The sequence below is a fragment of the Pongo pygmaeus genome, chromosome 8 (genome assembly GCF_028885625.2).
Source record: "Pongo pygmaeus isolate AG05252 chromosome 8, NHGRI_mPonPyg2-v2.0_pri, whole genome shotgun sequence".
Classification (NCBI taxonomy): domain Eukaryota; kingdom Metazoa; phylum Chordata; class Mammalia; order Primates; family Hominidae; genus Pongo; species Pongo pygmaeus.
Window position 1 is genome coordinate 132,581,891 of NC_072381.2, and position 20,881 is coordinate 132,602,771.

General features: G+C 43.3%; 2 protein-coding genes across 3 annotated transcripts in view; one reads left to right on the forward strand and one right to left on the reverse strand.

Annotated features, from left to right (window-relative positions):
- Window positions 1-20,881, forward strand: part of DOCK1 (dedicator of cytokinesis 1) — a 550,965-nt gene that overhangs the window by 246,528 nt on the left and 283,556 nt on the right. The window lies entirely within an intron of this gene.
- The window catches only part of INSYN2A (inhibitory synaptic factor 2A), a 71,397-nt gene that overhangs the window by 23,148 nt on the left and 27,368 nt on the right, over window positions 1-20,881 (reverse strand). The window contains exon 3 of the mRNA XM_054503627.2: window positions 1,202-1,273. Coding sequence (XP_054359602.1) covers window positions 1,202-1,273 — 72 coding nt within the window. The remainder of the gene's footprint in view (window positions 1-1,201; window positions 1,274-20,881) is intronic.

Consider the following 20,881-nt stretch of genomic DNA (forward strand, 5'->3'; position numbering starts at 1 on the left):
ATTCCTGGCTTCTACCTGCGACATAACCAGCAGCAGCTCCTCAGTTGTGGCAACTGAAAACGTCTCCTTTCAGACTTTGCAAATGGCCCATTGGTTGAGAACCTCTGCGGTTAAGGAATGTGCTGATGTGGCCTTCGGTGCCCATCTCTACCTGTGGTTTCTTCTGCCTCCTCCCAGACAAGGTCTCCAGGTGACCCAGCTTTGCTTTTGCTTTTAAGGCACCTGGGCCCTGTCTGGGATGCTCTGTCTGGATCAGAGGCATGGACGGCCAGATTTAGACTTTCCCTTGGGAGAGAACCCTGATGGGTCTGAGATTGTGTAGCCTCAAGCCTCTTTGCTCGCCTCATGTCTGTGTTCTTAATGCAGAGGACAGTAACTTTGAATAACTTTTTAGAGGGTGTTTTGGTTTGATAATTGTTTTTTTGGTAATTTGGTGGATCATTAAAATTATTCTCCAGTCTAAACTTTAGAAAAAGAACTTACTCATAACATTTCTCACCACTTTTATATTTTGTTTGTGAAAAATTACATTTGCAAAAAGAAAAGAAAAAAGGATAGCCATCCTTCTGAAGGTTTTGACTATATCTTAAAATCCTAAATTACTGATGAAAGCCAAACACAGGTTCTTCCTGTTGGGAGTTTCTGCCATATTCTTGTTGATGTCAGTCATATAAACAAACTTCAAATGAAAAACCACAAGGAACAGCTGTAGGGGCTCTGGAGCAGGGATTCTGCCCCGAGACAGGCAAGCAGCACAATCCTCGAGAGTTCCCAGGAAATAAAATTCCATATTTGGTGTGAGCAGCCCAGGTCTTTCCATGGTATTCCTAGCACATACGGTGTGGTTTCAAGCCTTTGATCTATACCCTCTGAAGGGCCTATGTTTTACAGCCTTTCCAGAACACACAGCCCAGGGCTCACGCCTATCGATTCCAAGGGAGCAAGCCATCAAACTTATACCAATTCTTGAAACCACTAAGATACATTTGCAAGATAAATGGCTTCAAGCTCTCCTACATCCCACAGTTCTATACTTGGGGTGGGGTATTTAGAGGTAGCTTAGAATTACAATCAAGTAAGGTCCTTCACTTTTTGTCTGATAGAATCATCCCAGCATGGCCCCAGATCGTTCTTGCATTTGTGGGTAAACATCATTTGTCACTCATAATAAGAAAGTGGGAAGAGGAGAACGTTAACATACCTATAGATAATACATGCACTGTTCCTGCATGTGTCACAATTAGCTGTGTCTTGCCCCGTCCGATATGAAAGCCTACAAGATAAGAACAGGAGAGCATTACAAGCGGTGGCTGGGGGTCACTGGCTTTATAGAGCAGAAGCCTCAAATCAGATGCCTTCCCAATGCCAAGCTCATCATGGTCATGGAAATTGATTAATGTGTGTTTCCCAGTTTGCTCCGGTCTCTGCTTTCGTTGTACAAAACCAGTGCAACACCTATAGCTAAGATGATATTTAAGTTAAATTTAGAAGTGAACATAAGCTCCTGGATGAAGTAAATAATATGATTTTGTTATAAGCACAGGGAATGTGGGATGTTTCAACGCAGATTTATGGTGTTTTAAAGAAACTTTGAGGAAAAACCAACCACATATATATATGCTGACTCCATGGCGTATGTTTGCTCTACGCCCGCCTGTCCTGCTAGAACCGGCACTGGCAAAGTGCGGCCTGCAGGCCATATCCCGCCGGGGCCTGGTTTTGTCCAGCAAACTAAGAATGGATTTTACATTTTGAAGCGCTTGAAAAAAAATTGAAAGCATATAATATTTGTGACACATGGAAATGATCTGAAATTTAAATTTCAGTGTCCATGAATAAAGTTTTTACTTTGGACAATAAAATGGTGAAAATTTTTATGAAAATACCTATTTCTAGTATCCTCAATTTTGCCTCTTGGTCTGCAAATCCCTGAACATTTACTCTCTGGCTCTTTAGAGAAAAAAATGCCAAGCTTTATGTTAGAATGTCTTACTGCCATTGCCATAACTTCTGAGTTACTTTCCCTGGCTTTATTCTCTGGTCAGTTCTGTCAGACCCCCGAGGCCAGGCAGATTTTGGCCTTTGTAGGGGAGGTTGCTAATTCTCCCCCCTAATTAAAAAATTAATAATAATGACCTTGGGGTCTTTCTGTAGTATATTGTTGAAGGTTGTATAAACATAAAGGGTTGATGATGAGAATTTTCTGGACCAGGCTGGAGTTGCCTTGGCTGTTTCTTGGTCCAGCCACCCAGGAACAGTTGGGGAGTGTTTTATGTTTTCACAGTTTCTCCTATTTTATCCAGCCTTTCCTCTCTGACATTTTTAACATGCAGATGTGTATTTTCTGAATATTATTTTGTGTTCAGGCACAGACATGATAACCAGAATGTTAAATTTGTGGCAAGAGAAAAGCTCCCATCTGAATTGGCTTATAAACACTCTGGGGGCAAATTTCCACGTACAGAGCTACTCACCAGAGTAACAGTGTGCACAGAAGGTCTTCTGTCAACATTGCTAGTCAGTACTTTTTATCCCCTTTGCTATGTAAACTTCTCTGCATCATGGGTTTTAAATTGAAAATAACTTTTGTTTTCCTCATTATATTTTCTGTTATGTCAACATTTGACAAAAGGATTGTCTGCCACATGCCGTGATTGTCTCAGTGGGCTTGCAAAACTCAGACGTGACCTCACAGTTCTGTGCAGTTTGTTGATCAAGTGACCATATTCTGCTCCAAAGTGTTGCCAAGCACTTTCTGTGATTCATCATATTTCAACCCGAATTGGAATTACAGTATGGCTGTCTCTATCGTCTTTCCATCATCACCTCCCACCTTAGGTGCCTTTGGAACCCCACATCAGGCCATTCCATTCTCCCGTTGGCTTTGTCAGGAGACGGGGGATGAACAGCCTGTGCCTTATCCCCTACCCTTGTTCCTCCCCAGACATGGTGATTTTTCAGTCCTTACCCCTTTCCTCCTCATGGCAAGCCCCAAGAATGCATTCCTCCTGCACTTTCCCACCTGGCTCCAGATTTGTCCGCCCTATGCCAAGGCTCTTCCATATCATGACATCACTCTTTTCCCTTCTCTCTTGCCCTAGATAGACTTACAGCCTTTCTCCATCAGCTAATTCTACTGGAGCTTGGCTCTAAGCTCAGTGCTGACCAAGGTCATTTTGTACAGTGAAGTCAGTGCCATCCTTGAGCTCAGGTGCTGGCAATGGCATGGTCCATGCTGAATGTGTTGTTAAACCGTTGGCTTGGGTTGCAGATGAGGTACTGCTCTACTATTGTGTTGTGCTAGTGGGTATAAGCCAGAAGTCAGGAGAAAGAGCACCTAGTACTTGTCTATATGTGCTAGTCATATCCAAATTTTACGTTCTTATAGTGGGTGAAAACAGGGATATTTACAGTTTTCTGAAGGCACTCTTTTTGTGCTCACAGGAAGGTGTGAATTCTAAGCTTATAGAACCTTCCTGCCCTAAACCTCAGGGCAAATCTCTATCAAGCCTCATCACCATCAATACTCCTTCCTTGCCCAGTGTCCAAGTTTCCCAGTGCCTCACTTGCATTAGAGCCCTGAGCCTTCTAATTATGCTAGCCTCACTTACAGAGGAGCATACAGTCACACTTCAAGTCCAGGATCTCATTATTCTTAGACCCCAGGCTTCTGATGCTCCCTGTCACCTTGCTTGTACTCTGGGGCTGGTGTTCTGCACCACATGTAATTGGCAGCTTGGGATAGGCAATGAACCTGACAATGAGAGGACAAAGGCTTCAGGCACCCGAAATGTACAAGAGGAATCTTCCAGGACCTTGGAGTTCTTCAGTAAGAAATTGCTATTCTTTTCTTTCCTTTTCTCTTTTTCTTTCTTTTTTTTTTTTTTTTTTGAGACCGAGTTTCACTCTTGTTGCCCAGGCTGAAGTGCAATGGGCACAATCTGGGCTCACCATAACCTCTGCCTCCTGGGTTCAAGTGATTCTCCTGCCTCAGCCTACCGAGTAGCTGGGATTACAGGCATACGCCACCACCCCTGGCTAATTTTGTATTTTTAGTAGAGACGGGGTTTCTCCATGTTGGTCAGGCTGGTCTTGAACTCCCAACCTCAAGTGATCTTCCCGCCTTGGCCTCCCAAAGTGCTGGGATTACAGGCATGCGCCACTGCACCTGGCCTGAGAAATTGCTCTTCTAAAGCCCTTTCTGAAAAGACTTTACTGCAATCACTTTGTAGAAAGCACATATTCCTCCATTACAGTCAGTAAGCAAATAGTTATTAAGTACCTACTAAGTGTCAAACATTTTTCTGGCTCTACAGGAGACATTTGCGAATAAGATGGAGTCCTTGTCCTCACAAAGCTCACAGTGGCATGGGAGTGGCAGAAGGGCAACATAAATGCATAAATGAGCGAACGGTTAATTTTCGATACTGCTGAGTGTTAAGGAAGTGTTGCGAAGCAGTAGTTTGGCCTAGAATGAACTCTAAGGTGACGTTTTTAGTGAGACCTGGATGCTAATGAAAAAGCAGTCAGTCATCTGTTGATCCAGGGTTGGATGTTGCAAACACAAAGACCATCACGTGTTAACATCCTGCAGTGGGAATGATGTTCCTCTGTTTGCAAGTCAGAAAAAAAGGCCAGTGCTGCTGGAATAGATGCAGCAGGTGAGAGTGGGGAGAGATGAGGACATGTGTATAAAATGAGAGGCCCTTTGGGCATTATTTTTAATTTAATGGGAAGCCACTATAGAGTTTTTCTTATAGGTGGTTGAATGACATGGAAACACTTCTTGACTTTTACTCTCAATCCTCTCCTTCTATAACATCATTTTCACTCAATTTTCTGTCTCTTGCTTCTTTTATTTACAACCCAGCCCAATTCACCAATTCCTGAGAAAATGGCATGGTTTGGCTGACGTTTGTTGGTAAGAAGCAAAGGAGTCATTATGTTTTCTTTGTATGGAGACATATCTGTGGTCATTCTTTTTTCAGCTAGTTTAAAACAGTGGGTGGTCTGTCAATTTCTACATATATGTATGTTTCTCCCATGTGTGAGAATTATTTTTAGGACTTCATTACCATGAAGGTGAGGTTTTGTTTAAGTTTTGTTTAGGATCTTCCTTTTGTTTAAAGGAATCAATTGTCTGGAGTCCATGAATGTCAGCAGGAGATTAATTTGTGCATAAAATTTAAAGTGTTGACCTTGTCATGTGGTTAATTCACAGGCGGCTGCCAGCAGCTGATGTCAATCAGGGTATGCCTGCTAAAATTTTATTAAGCACGAGAGTGTTCTCAATAGAGGGCTTAAAACTGTGTAATCCATTGTGCTTATTGCTTTGATAATCCATCTAATTGTCCTTGAAGCTTCCAAGCTGTAGGGTTTGGCTTCACTGATAATTTTATGGTCACATTAATAATTGGGCTGCAGCATCTGAATATGTTCTCCAAATAGAGATGAAACAGATAAGTTATTTCTACAGGACAGGGAACACAGAGTGCTGTTATGGAATTTCCCTATTTTTTCCTTCTCAACTTGGAAACACATCAGAAAACAGTACTTTGAATGATTCTCTGTATTGCCATTGCCATAAGGAAGAACAATCTAAAAACTTTAAACTGCTAGAGCAGATTCTTCTCCAGTGACAGTAGGGCTGGAGATCTTTTGCAAATTAGAAGTTTAGAGAGGAGAAAGGTTAGGTTATTGATGTAAAACCTGCAGTGGAAGAACGTTTGGATCACAAATTATAAATTTTCTGTCTTGCAGATTAATTGCTACCTTTGTAAAGCACTCTTCCCTTTTGCTTTGAGGAGCCTGTATTATATATACATAGGCTTGTAACTCCATGTGTGATACAATACCTGGTACCTTCTGGACTTTCAGTTAATGTTAATGTAGCCAAGTCATAAGTCCATATTTATATTTTCATAAGTCCAGAATAACACATTTATCTATTTAAAGAATTCCAACTGAGTGTGGAAAAAAACCTGACAAGTATAAATTGTGAAAAGTTCTAGTCTACATTTTTCTCCCCATATGAACTCCTTTGGGTGCTAATGATAAGCATGTTCATTGTAAATATGGATTTTGTGGCATTCACTATTTATTGTCCTATGGCAGTTAGTTGTAAGTATTCTCTTAACAATGCATATAGCTTGGAAAACGTCGCATTTAGCACCAGGGACAGTGTTAAAAGTCCAAGGAGCTCTCTTTTTTTGGTGCTTTTGTTTTCTGTTCTGTTGATGCTCTAGCCTCCCATCTTTCTAGAACTGGGTTTTATCCCAGGGACCAATTTGGGGACCCTGGACCTCTCCTTGCTTGATGATGCCTTTTGAACACTCCTTGGTCAAGGTAGGCTTGCCTGTTAGAAGAGCCTGGACATGAACTGTTAATAGGGAAGCTAAGAACATAGACTCTGTGACAGTGAATGAAAGAGAAGGTGATGCTCTGTTAAAAAGAGAAGGGATCTGGACAAGCCAGTTTTACAAGGTGGTTTTTGTGGAGTCCAGTTTTTGAGTCATTTACACTTCTGTTTCATAGTGAACCACCTTTCTTCACAGGACTTTGCTCTACTTTAAAGAAAGTAAAATAAACTTGGCTTACACAACACAGTGTCAGGGCTACCTCTCTGTAATGGCCTGGACCTCTCAGGTTTAGCTCAGCATGCAGTTCCCCAGTTTCTCTAGCTACCTTATACCTTTATAATAATCAGCTCTAATTCTTCAGTTGTTACTATCAGCAATTCCTGAATGTACAAATATATATATATACTTGTATACTTACAAGTATATAACATACCTGAATTTTTTTGTGTGTAAATACACATACATACATACATACCTTTGTAAATTTATTTTAAAAAGTGGTGACAATTTGGGGCATGCAAGTCTTCAGTTAATCCTTTTTGGACCAATAGCAAAAGAGGGACTATACGCACCTTTGTATATTTATTTTAAAAGCTGGTGACAATTTGGGGTATGCGTGTTTTCAGTTATTCCTTTTACAGACCATTAGCAAAAGAGGGCATCACGGGTAGACATCTGAAAAGAAACAAAGAAGGGCAGACCCATGGCAGAGCTGGTGCTGCAGTTTTTGTGACACCACTGCAGGAATGATAAAGGAGGAGCGGTGGCTGCCAGCCTCAGCCTGAGAGCCGCACCATGGCCACATCCTGGGCGGCAGGGACTCCGAGGAGCAGGGCACAGGAGGGCTGGACGGCATCTGCTCTTTCATACTGGTACCACAGGGAGATCTAAGTCAGCAGGGCCCTGGGTGTTAGGAAAGGGTGTTGAGAAATGTCAGAGAAAGGTCACTGCAAGCTTTCTTCCCAGCCACATATCCAAGCTCTGCTCAGTGTCTCCGAGACCTTGAAGATGGGGCCTGAGAGGCAGGACTAACAACTCTGAGGCAATCATAACAAAACATGAATTGTTTGGTTAAAAGGTCAGGAAAGAAAAAAAAAAAGTCTCTCACTGTGCTGTCATTAGAAGCAAAGACCGAGAAAGTGACAAGCATCTGCTAGAGGAATGGCTAGCAAGTGGAAACTAATTTTACAGTACCTAATAGTAATTACAATACTAGTATTGGGTGATTGGATTGATGTAAATGTGCTGTTTTTACTGCCATAGTCCCACGACACTGTTTCCTTCATAAGATTTAAATTCTCAATGGAAAATTCTCTTCTCACATTCCTGGGTGACTGGATGATGGGGCATTTGTGTGTGCCCAGTCTGGTTGCAGAGTTCAGCAGTGTGCTGTGGGCCCCTCCCTGGAAGATGTGTTCAGTACACAGTGCAGGGGAGGGCAAGTGACCCGGTTGTTGATTTGCTGCTCTTTTAAATGGCTTGTTAATTTTCAGTAAGTTCAGAGCTTCTAGCATGTCAGGGAACACCACGTTGGATAATGCTGAAATCAAGGCGTGACCTTCTAAGTGTGGTCTTCAAAACGTTCACTACATAGGGTATGGCAGTTGTCACACTGAATCAATGCAGAGGCTGTATCCTAGGTTTACCTGTATGGACCTTAGCTAGAGATGGTGGTTGTTGCAGAAATAAAAAAGGCATGGTCTGTGCTCCCAAAGAAAATTGTTTTTGCCATTAATTTATTCTCTTAAGTTTGATCTCTCTTGTTCTTTCAGTTTTCTTACTGGATGCAACAACAGTTTTTTTCTTCTGCATTCTTACCCAGGTTTGTGCACTAGCTGTCTCTTCTTGATAACTAAGCCATCATTTATGTCAGCATCTTGAAGGACTTTTTCACTTAATAGTCTCAAAGTGACATTAATTAGAGGCATAAAATGATACCACCACTATTGCTGGGAGAAATTAAGTTTCAAAATAGTAAAGGCACTGTTTTCAGTGATTCCCTCCTATGTTTGAGAGCCACTCTGAGCAGTAGATTTGGCTTGTTTCTGAATCTAAGGTCTTACCAGGAGTTTGCCAGATTATGCCCTGGACATGTACTTATTTCAGATGTCAGCTGTTTACAGCTAAAGTGGATTTAGACTTCACCATATACTCATGGAAACGCAAGTACATTGTCTTAGCATTTGAGCTGTTAAATGCTAGAATTTGAGGGAACAGCCAATTTATGGTTGCTAAAAGAATATGAAGTCGATTTTCTCAACCAGCTCCCAAGATCACCCCTTCATCAGTCAAAGGCAGTACTGGCTTTTGGTGATGGTTTGTCTGTTCCCTTTTTCCCAGTAGCTGATAGGAGCCATCTGTCAGCCAGCACCCAACTTACTACAGTTAGGCTGAGCAGTTATGAGATCCTTGCTGGCCTTGGATGTCCAAGTAGACAAAGTAAGTTGTTAGTGGTAAAAACCGAAGTTGCAATTTGAAGAGCACAAATTATGACCCTCCATACTGGCAAGGCTGTTTGGAGTACTGCCTCTGTTCTCCCCTGCTTTTGGGATGTCGAACAGGGGTGACTGTTGACACCTCTCCAGCTGCCCAGCTGCCCAGCTGCCACCTTTTGAGAGTTCTGCTGGAGCAGCTGTTCTTTACGGACCCTTTGGCTGGTTCTCCCCCACTCTCCTCGCCTCTGCTCGATTTCCTGTGCCAGAACACCTGTCTTGCCATGTTGTCATGGCAGGCTAATCTTTCTTTGTTCGCCCAGCAAATGAATATCTGCCATGCCAGTCACAGAGGAGATGGCAATAAAGGTCTGTGGATACATGGAATGATCAATGAAGGAGCAAATGAAAAATATAATTGAGAAGGTGTCTTTGTCTCAGATATATGGGAGTTGGATTGACCCCTGTTCCAGAGAAACTTAGCAGCTTTTTCCTGACAGTTAAGTAAAACTCTGGAAAACTGTCTCCCATGTTTTCTGCTCAGGACGTTGATGATGGGACAAGCAGTGTCTGTGGTAGAGTTACTTTAATATAACCACCACTCATGGGTTTCGAGAATGTTAATGCGATTTGATATTGTATGATTGGTTTCTCTTTTCTCCAGCTCTTTCGCCTGTAGATGTATGTCAGGTGGTAAAGCTGATCCCATTAACTCTCAGTATTCTCCATTTGTCTAGAATGTCTTTCTGGGGAAAGGCAAATACTTCTTTTTCAGATACCCGTGCAATCTCCCTGAATATGAACATGTGTGTTCTATAGTGTTTCTTGTATACAGTTGTGTCCCAATTGATTACTCTAAGGGGGATCTATTTTTGTCATCCCATGTGAGAACTTGGAAGTAATATATCTCTAAGAACATGATAGTTAGATCTGATAGCATTCTAATGCTGAATCTCCATATAGATTAAAGGATTTTGAGGGCTACCCTAGCAACCTCAACACAAATTACTTAGCAATGATGTTTGGAGCACACAGCTCATTCAGAAGTTGAGGTGGGTCTGTCTTCATCCCATTTCTCTTTACCTTACTTTTTTTCCATGGTAGGGCAAAGTTCTCAGAATCACACACATCCCATTCCCCTAAAGCCAGGAATCGAGATGTTAAACCCTGGAAGGATCACCTGTACATGTAAACTCCATGTGGTCTCATTTAACATGTCAGGATAATTTTCAACAAGCCTAGTTATTTCTACTTAGTGTTCTAATCACAGACCTTAACAGACTTTGCTACAAATGAGCCGACATAACGAGCCGGCCTCCCCAGGCCTGCCAGTCACAGTTCATCAGGTGCTTGCTGTGCGTCAGCACTGTGCGTGGCCTGTGCTGGGGAACAGTTGCTTGGAAGAATAAAACACAGGTCTTGCCCCCAGACACTTAAAATCCAGAAGACCTTTGTTTCCAAAATGAAGGAATTGTTGATGGGTTAAGGAAGCAGAGTCACATAACCCTGAACAGCAGCACTCCTTCCGTGGGACTGTTATAACCCGCATGCAAACCCGCATCCTTGGTCCTGGCCCGGCTTCTCTCTTCCCTCCTGGGCAGCACAGCACATCCGCAGCACAGCACTCCCAGCACCTTGTTTGTGGCTCTCTTGCAGACCATGCCACCGTGGAATCTGATGATCAGATGCACTTTCTCTGTCCTATGGGTCTGGGCATTTTGCTGGCTGGGAACATGTCTTTGTTCCTCTTCACAATCCTAGCTGCTGATAGCTTGGTGACTTCTGCAGATCGGGGCTTGAGGTGCATCAGCAATGCCTGGTCCTTTCATGCCCAGTGAAAGTCAGTTTCCTTCCCACCTCTCCCTCCCTCCCTGCTTGAGACTTCTTCACCATGGTGTATACCTGTATGCTGTGAGCTGTAGCTATTTTGCTTTCCCTGTCTCCCTCCACGAGAAGGTCAACACGATGTGGGCAGAGGTTTTTGTCTGTTCCCTGGCGGACGAACTTTCAGTGCCCACCTCAGGGCCAGAAGTAGAGTAGATGATTGAGAAATATTTTTTGAATAATGCTTGAGTGAATGAATGAGGAATCTGTGTGAGTGCCCTTTTGGGTGAACTGATAACATACCCTTTTGCTTCTGAAAAGGAAAATAGGACTCTCACAGTTTTGTGATGCATCTGTCTAAATAGTATTCATATTAGCCCATTTTAAATTTCTTCAAACAAGTAGAAAAAAGGTCAGTCGTTTTCTGCTTCCGACACCCAGTTTTGAAAATAAATAGCTTGGTCTTGCACCTAAAGCAGGCCCATTTCTGTGTCCAGATAAAGGCTTTTTTTTTTTTTTTTTGCCCCGAAGCAATCCTGGTGGATGTGTTCCATGAAGAAACACCCTTAATGAACTCAGTGGCTTTCTTTCGATGGTGTGGACAAATTAACTTTTATTGGCCTCGCAGCTCCCCAGATGTGGTGACACTATAATTCTGGGGAGGCTCTGGCTGTTAGGGAAGCTTTTAATGCTTGTTTTCATTATCAAGAATTAAAGGGTAACAATGCTGGTGGATCGTGGCAAAGCATCACAGTTAGCAGGGAGATTCCAACCTGCGTGGCGTTGCGTCGCGTCCCAGAGGACGCAGGGGTCAGCCGGGCTCCCTCTCCTCTCTTTCTTCCTCGGCCCTTTGTCTCCCTGTCATTTGCCTCGTTGTTTTTTTTTTTTTATTTTTGGAGACAGAGTCCTGCTGTGTCACCCAGGCTGGGTGCAGCAGCGCGATCTGGGCTCACTGCAAACTCCGCCTCCCAGGTTCAAGTGATTCTCCTCCCTCAGCCTCCCGAGCAGCTGAGATTACAGGTGCCTGCCACCATACCCCACTAATTTTTGTATTTTCAGTAGACACGGGGTTTCACCATGTTGGCCAGGCTGGTCTCAAACTCCTGACCTCAGGTGATCCACCCGCCTCAGCCTCCGAGAGTGTTGGGATTACAGGCATGAGCCACCGCGCCCGGCCCTGCCTCCTTGTTTTTGTCGCTCCTCTCTGTAGCCCTGTCCCAGCAACTTATATGCTGCTTTTTTCACAGAGCCATCATGCATGATGGAGAAAATGGAATGCATCAGTATTTTATAGACATTATTATTGTCAGAAATACATGCAGATTTGGACAGGGACAAATACAGAGATGAACACTATTATTAAGGCAGGACTTTTTTTTTTTTTAGCTTTGGTGCCTTTTAATCATATTTTCATAATATAAAATCATAACATAAATATCAGGAAAGCTAGTAATTATTATTTTGTGTGTATACTGCCTGGCTATATTATAAACAGGGCAAAGCTTACATTTTCCTTCTTTCATTCATGCAGTCAGGGAAATACTAAGTTGCAAAATGATGACAATGATACAAACAAGTCATTTGGCCCAGAAGGCACCAGTAGCAGCTATTAATAAGGAAAACAACTTTTTCCAGCTGAGGCCGAGTTGATTAACTTATTTTCCTGGAGGAGAGATAAAGCTTAAGCTATAATTTATTGAAAATTAATGAAAATGAATTTTGGTGGCACTGGCTATCAAACTAGAATGAAAATAAGAATGTGAGTATACTATATTAAACCAAATTTTCCTTCAGGACTCCCATATTTCTTCAGCTCTTGTACTGTCACAGAGGTTTGAATTTGAAAGCATTAATGTTGTCTATTTGCCAGTGGTTCTGATGGTAAATATCCACAGAGTCTTTTATCTTTAATTTCTTTTGATGTGTGTTTTTAGATCAAGCTTAGTTAGCAATTTTTAATGAGAACTTACACGTCTTGGAGCTTTAGTGCTTTGTTTCAAAAGCCTGACCTTGCATTTGCTTTTTAAACAAATGTTTCAGAGCTCTTGTTGCCAAAGACTAAAATCTTTAAATTTGGTGTGATCATTTATAAAGTTCTTGATGTCCAGTTATGAGAGTTTTCTAAGGGGATAACCTAGTGCTGTAACCAATGACATACTGATAGAGAAAACTTTACTACCTTTTTGGTTAAAGTATGCTCATTTTTCGATCATTTTTTTCCCCCAGGATCTCAATGTTCATGAATGTTCTTGCCAGCCTATCTTTAAGGTTTATTTTTATATTGCATTGCAAACAATGCAGTATCAAATGTTTGTTGTTCACACGGATGTGGACATCAGTATGAGGAAGGAAGAGCCAGACAGGCATGTGACGGCCCTCTGAAGGACCACTGATATTACAAATGGCCTATGAACTGGGTTTCCAGGCAGGTTCCTCAAGGAGAGACGTTGCATCCTGGCACCCAGATCCCTGGACTTAAAGATCAATGGCCTTGATTTGTCTGAAATTACCTCACAGAGAGGATTCCTGTTAATGATTACAGATCCTTCCCAATACACTTTATTTATGGGACCCCCTCAATGGCAGTGGGTGGGCGGGGGGGGGGTCTCTGCTGTCTCTAGCACCGGAAAGATGCTTTCTCCAGAAGATGAATTGGCATGAACCCTACCAGGCCTGGGAGGGTAGAAGCTTCTGTAGCCTTTTCAAGTAAAAGGGAAAATCCAGACTTGCATTAGCAAAAAAATTTAAAAATTTAAAAAATGCCTGCATTTTCTTATTTATTTATTTATTTATTTATTTATTTATTTATTTATTTTCTGAGACGGAGTCTCGCTCTGTAGTGCAGGCTGGAGTGCAGGGGCACAATCTCGGCTCACTGCAAGCTCTGCCTCTTGGGCTCACTCCATTCTCCTGCCTCAGCCTTCCAAGTAACTGGGACTACAGGTGCCCGCCACCATGCCCGGCTAATTTTTTGTATTTTTAGTAGAGACGGGGTTTCACCGTGTTAGCCAGGATGGTCTCCATCTCCTGACCTCGTGATCCACCCGCCTCGGCCTCCCAAAGTGCTGGGATTACAGGTGTGAGCCACAGCACCCGGCCCAAAAAATGCCTGCATTTTCATTAGTTCATGTTAGTTCCCCATTTTCAGGGGAGAGAGATGAGTGGGCTGGTCTGACAGCCCAGATGTGAATTCTGGCATTAACATGTCTCACCAGTTTTTTGACCTTGGAGAAGGTACTGAGCATATCCAAGCTCTGGCTTCCTCATAGAGGGCATTCCCACCTTGGATTGTTACTCTAAGGATTAGAGAAGATAATACCAAATGGCTGGCACGTTGTAGGTGCCCAAAATAGGTGACCTCTGTAGGTCCTCTGTATGGGGATTCTCATTTCACTAGAACTCTCCCTCAGCTCCAGTGGGAAATAGAGCTCAAACCATTTTTGCATAGCTTAGCAGGAATTGCATGGAGTTTTTAAAATTATTTGAAAATTAGAACTTGCATTTCATTTTTTTTTAAATCCAAATTCTGGGACACAAATCCATAAATTCCATAAATGTTCATGCCATGCCTTGAATTGCTCATTTTATCTGCAAATGGGCTGTCTGGATTGCCTAGTGGCTTGGTGGTGAGGCTTTTATTCACCTACCAACTTAAAAGGCTGAGGAGGTATTTGAAATCTATTTTGGCATTCTGCACAGGAAGATTATTTAAATTACATTTTCAAGTATGTGTGATACCTACATGAAGCCCAAAGCAAGAATTTGAAATGTGTTTTGTATTCTTACAAATATATTTTGCTTTATTTTTCATATTAGAGATGGAAAGCCTTATTATTTTTTAAGAACTTAAAAGTAGTGTTTACAAAGTTATATAAATATAAGCTATAAAAAAGGCTTGCTGTGACCCTGTGAATTAAATGAAGAAAATGATAGAAAGAATATGAAATGTGCTTCCCATTTCAAAATCTCAAAGAAATGATAACATATTTGGGGGTTCGAACTTGAATATTCTATTGCAAATAAATAAAAGCCATTAGTTTCAACAGAAAAAGAAAAGAAAATGGCTACCCTGAAAACAATTCAAATGATTGCAATCTTGCAGGACAGAGACCAACTCTAGCATTTGTAGTACTGGGAGAGATAAGGAATTGATGAAGTGTCAAGAGGAAAAAAGAAAACAGAACAGTGGGATCATTGCACACTTTTATTGATAGAGATCTGCAGTGAGGTTCCCCCTCCCAAACTTTTATGAGTATTATAAGGCAGTGGCTGAAACTGTGATGTTCTCAGACATCTCTATAGAATATGTTCTTGGAGCAGAAAGGAGCCTCTAGGGCCTCTCCTCTCATTTGGACCATCTTCCTTTCATATCAAAAAATGTAGCTCAGAGGCCAGGCCAGGATGAACTAGAAGAAAATCCAGGTCTCCTGACGCTACGTCAGCTCCCCTGCCTGTGACACCAAATGAACTGGTCCTGTCCTTTTCTCTGGAAACCACCAAGACAAAGCTTGATGTCTCCATTTAGTGATCCTCACCACCACCCCCCATCCCCAAAATACACTACCCTGTAAAATAAAGCAAGAAAATCTCTTCTCTGTGTTCAAGCTCCTCCCCTGGCTTCACTTCCCTGAATCTTAGCACTTGGAGGGTTGCTTCCTAGTAGCAAAGTAACCTCGAAGGGAGTAACTTACTGAGTACAAACATAGTCTGAGGACTGAGACCCTCTTTGTCCATAATTCATTTCATCTCCAAGAGAAGCCCAGGAGGCAGGTATTCTCAGCTGTCTGTTACAGAGAAAAGCTGAGGTCCAGAGGGGTTAATAAGCCTGTGCACACAGGTCAGGAGAGGGAAGGTCAGCATCTCAGGACCTGCAGAATGGAGAGCCTGGTCACCCCACCCTACCCCTCTCCTGAATCTCACTCTGGAAAAATGGAAGAACCAAGTGCACGGGAGGCTGACCTCAGCCAGCTGGCTGGAATGATGTAAAATGTTTTGGGTTATGATAAATGTGGAGAGAGACATCGAAACTGATTTATCAAGAATATTAGAAAATGAAGTGCTGACATTTCCATGCCAGTCAAATAGGGAGTGCTAAGGCACAGGAGAGCATTTGGCAGCAACAACCTTTTTGCTTCTGATGTCGGCTCAGCGCTGCTTTCTCTCTGCTGCTCACAATGCCCTGCTTTTCTGTGATGCATCTGGCCAGAGCCAGGGAACACGACACTCAATATTCCAGAGAAGAGCCACAAGATCGTTTTCAGGACTGCAGAGGCTGTTGAGAGACCGTCTAATGTCACCCACCTCCTCTCCTCAAAATTGGGCCATTCCCAGCTAACCAGGTGGAAGACTTTGATCTCTATTAAGAGGGTAGGTTTTGGCAAGAACAACCTAATCATCCTGCTAGAGGGTGCACAGCCAAATTGGGATGGGATCACCTCACCGTGCCCAGCTTTCCCCTTGGCTCTTGGAGGGGGGAACCTGGGAAGCTAGGAAATCAGACTCTAAGCCCACACCTTCGTGATTCCTCAGCGTTTATGCACAGCTGCTGCAGTGGTGCACAATTTTCTATGTGGGTTCTTTCTGCTCTGTAACTTAAATAGTCCCCTTATGCTTCCTCTGTAATTGTGATGCAGTATTTATTCTGTTTGGGCATTGGTAATTAGAGCAAATTCAGAGATTTCTTATACCCTGACAGGTCTCTCTGAAGAATGCCTGATTCTGAGTGATTTGTCAATATGAGGACATAAGATACAGCAAGTATATCATTTCTACCCATCTGGCATCAATATCTAGGTTAACGCAAGTCACATCACACAAACATGTTCTGTGATGGCTTTTTATTCCTGCTGCTGGGAGAATGAGACTTTTTCATGTTTCCAAGAGATGCTGTCATATACATTATACATACATATTAGGTATATGTGTATCATACACACACAAAGTTCCAAAGCAGGATCCCAGGTTGTATGGGCCGATGAACAATTAAGCGTATATTTGAACAGCCTGAATGCTGATGAACTGTGAAGCCCTCAAAGGCTGGGCCCGAATTCCTTTGACTCTCACATCCTCTCATTGCCTGGCACAGTGTCCATCACTTCAGTGATGTTTGGCAGAAACCTTCTAAATGTGTGAATGAATGATAGGCCGGTGTGCCTGGCAGTCACACACCTTGGATTGCCTGCACCCATATTCTGGCCTGAACAGTTTTAGCTGTATGAATGTGGTCACTGTATTTACAAACCGTATATCAGGAGTCCATAAACTATGGCCTGTGGCCCAAATCTGGCTACCACCTGTTTTTGTAAATAAAGTTTTATTGGAACACAAGTATGCTCATTCATACAGATTGTCTGTGGGTGCTTTCAGGATACAAGGGCCGAGTTGAATCACTGTGACATAGACTGGCTCTCAATATGTATTTACTACTTGGCGCTTTGCAGAAAAGTTTGCTGACCTCTGCCATGTAGGAGCTGACCCTGAGCCCCTGCAGTAAACACTGATGTCCATGAGACTAAGTCCTTACCTCTTAATTATGTGTATGTGCACAAGACCTTTCATTACTTGTTGGCTATTCATTTTTTTTGGTAAAGTTGAGCAAACCTTGATACAGGATACCACGCTTTATCTGTATTAACTCGTTCCATCCCTCAGATCTTTCTTCCTCTCTCCCTTGTCTTGAACACCACTGTGAACGGCACCCTCACAGAGCCCCTGAACTCAGGGGGTTCCTTTAGCTTCTTTTTTTACCACTGTGTGCCCGAGACTCGGGAGAGCTGGCCTCACACCACCAAGAAACCACCCTTTCTCAGTAAGGATGAACAGGACCCCTGCTGACAGGGAACTGCCCCCGTGATGGGGTGGCAGGGATGATGGAAGGTGGTAAATAACTGGGTTTGCCACCCTTCCTGCAAGGTACTAGACTCTTTGGGTTGGTGTGTTACTTAGGATTTTCTGTTTTTAATCATACTCTTGCCTTTGCTCTGAATTAGTAAAGTCACAAAGCCCCGAAGCCTCAGGGTCTCATCACTACCTGCTGGTCATGTTTAAGGGCCTGGGTCCTCTTGCTCTCTCCCCCTACCCCAAGCCTGCAGGTAACACCCAGCAAATGCTGAGGGAGGCCTGGCCGGTAGAAGAATCTGCTTCACTCTGGGCAATGACAGATCCTGATCATGTGCTTGATATCCTCAAGTAAAGCTTCTCACGATCATTTCTGGTCTTCTCCAAATAGCAGAGTATCATTAAGCTGTCACCAGCCAATGGACACTTCAAGACACTAAATGTTTGGGGTAGGAAATCTAAGAGGCAAAGAGCACTGTCCGGGTTGCCACACTGTAGTTGCTGGTGAGTTTACCCAGCGAGCCACCAAGACCTACACCCCATTGGTCTGAGGATCTCCTGCCCAGGAATCCCATAGCTGCTACAGGGAATTAGCACTGTTCTAATAATTGATTGGGTTTTTTAAATCCACTGTCCCATTTGCCTTGTTCTTAGCCTTCAGTGACTCCCATTAGTGACTTATTTAGGTAGCCTGTGTGACCCTGAACTTCTCCGGAAGACACAAGCATAATACTAAGAGCTCTGAAATAAGCAGGATAATTCTTGGCATTCATGCAAGCCCGCACTGCATAAAGCAGAGTGATTTTAGTGAATTGCCCCAGTGTTTTACAAGGGACTGAAAGGCATGATTTTGCATACTTTTTGCACATCTAACCTACTTGCAGAATTCATCCCACTGAAATGCTCGTAACAGGATATGTCCTTTATTCAGCACCAACTGTGTGCTGGTTATAAGTGGGAGCTTTGTGGATACCGTATTTCAGTGTCTATCACCCCTAGTTGATTCAGACAAAATTGAAGCTCACAGAGGTTAACCTGTCTCAGCCATAAACATTCTCTGCCGAAGCCATTTGGAAATCTACATAAGCAAATGAAAATAATGAAGGAGAGTCTCTTATGAAACATAATTTGGAAGCTACCGAAAGCAGCTGTAGCCAGTGACACAGAAATTCCTGCACAGGTTAAGAACTACAGGGAAGCACTTGCTTGACAAACTCAATAGTGAAAAGAAGTCCTATTAAGGAGATTTTACAATAAACATGTTCTAAGAAACATACATTGCCCAGGGCCATCAGCAGGATTCAAAGAGTACTGGCTTCCCAAGGAGCAGGCCCATGGCCCCTTTGGGCCAGGTCAAACCTTAAGTACAGTGTGGAAATGTGGGGGCAAGATTTGTCACTTGCATTCAAACTCATGGGCCCCGAGGTGCCTGCCCTCACTAGGACTCTTCTGAATGCAGATGAAATTCTGTTGGAAGCCCCTGTATGCTTTATTGGGGTGGCAAGTGGGGAGAGGAACTGACTTTCCCCAGCTTCAAGAGTGTTCTCCAGCTCCTGATTTGTAGGCTTTACAATATTTTCCAAGAAAAGTTCCATTGATTTTTATTTTTTTGAGACGGAGTCTCGCTCTGTTGCCCAGGCTGGAGTGCAGTGGCATGATCTTGGCCCACTGCAACCTCCACCTCCCGGGTTCAAGCAGTTCTCCTGCCTCAGCCTCTGGAGTAGCTGGGATTACAGGTGACCGCCACCACGCCCAACTAATGTTTGTATTTTTTAGTAGAGACGGGGTTTCACCATGTTGGCCAGATTGGTCTCAAACTCCTGACCTCAAGTGATCCACTTGCCTTGGCCTCCCAAAGTGCTGGGATTACAGGCATGATCCACCGTGCCCGGCCTCCATTGATATTTTAACTTGGTCATTGAGTTCATTGTCCTATCATATAATAACTATGTATCATGTACACAAAGCAGAGTGCATTTTCCTGTTTTCTTTTTGGTTTTGTTTTTCTTTTAAACCATGAGATGCAACTAAAATACCTACTTCCCAGTTCAGATCTGGTACATAAAGTAAGCCGTGTGAATCTCTCGTTCTAAAGTCCTAGAACTTGCCCTTCAAGGGATTGGTTGGGTGCTCAGTGGAGCAGAGTGTTACATTTTTAGGATTTCATGAGATTGAAATTGGCCACGGTAGCAGTATTTACACCATGGAAATCAGCAGATGCTACTTCCCTTCCCTCCAGAGCCTGTTGTTCCAGATGTCCCAGCCCAGTGCTGGCTGCCACTGCTCACAGCTGTCACTCCTGGGACTCTGTGCTGTACCCAGGGTCTGGGAAGGGATGGAGAATGAGCTTGCATCTTATCTGCCTGTCTCTGAGGCTGCAGTCCTCTCCTATGTTCTGACATGGAGAAGACGGGTGGGAAATTTGAATTTCAGCCAAATTAACGACACTGGGGCATTGAGCAAGAGGGGGCCCCATAAGGTGGCCTTGAATTTTGGAACCACTTGATTCTTTGCTATCTGAGTCCAGAGGGCTGACAGAGAGGAGGAAATGAATGTTCCCAGGAACACAACAGAGACCTGCCTTTCTACCTTCCACCGTGAGCTTGTGCTGGCAGCGACTGAACTAGGATTGATTTTAAAGTAAAACCATCCTTTGTCTTGATTTAAGGTGCCCAAGTCCTCACATGCTTAAGAACCAGGCACTGTGCCATGTTCTGGGATACCGGAGTGAAGGACATTTCATGATGATGGAAATGTTCCATAGCTGCACTGTCTTATGTATGTGGCTATTGAGCATTTGAAATGTGACTGCTGTGACTGTGAATTTTCAATTGTCATTGAGTTTGAATTTCAATAGCCATGTGCAGCTAGTGGCCACTGTATTGGACAGAGCAGCTCCAGAGTTTCAGGGACAGTCTTATGTGGCAGCCTGTGTGCCAGGCATACAGGGGATGCATTCATCACATTAGACGCCCACAAGACCACTAAGTCCTCCCCAGGCCCCTGCTCCAGCATTGCTGGCCAGCAAGATCAACACTCATGCCACTAGCGGACATCTACCCATTCAGACACACCTGCCACTAGGCTGAACACATTAGAAGGTCACCCCATGTCATTCCATCCCCTGTCTGCAGGACAGACAGTGATCTCAACTTACAGGTGAAGAAAGAAGGCACAGAGACATACAGCCCTTGCCCAAGCCCTCAGTGCCAGATTCCTACCCAGACATGTCTTAGTAAACTTAGAACCACACTGCTAGATGGATGGCATCTCAGAGAACCCTGAGGATCTTATTTAAAGCAGTCTTCCATACTTGTTCTAAGAGGAGTGTAAGAAGGAGCTCCCATATATCGTACGGTTTTCCTTTCTTGTGTTCGTGGGTGTTCAGCCCTCTCAGGTTCTTCTTTGGGCACACACCCCTGTGAGTAT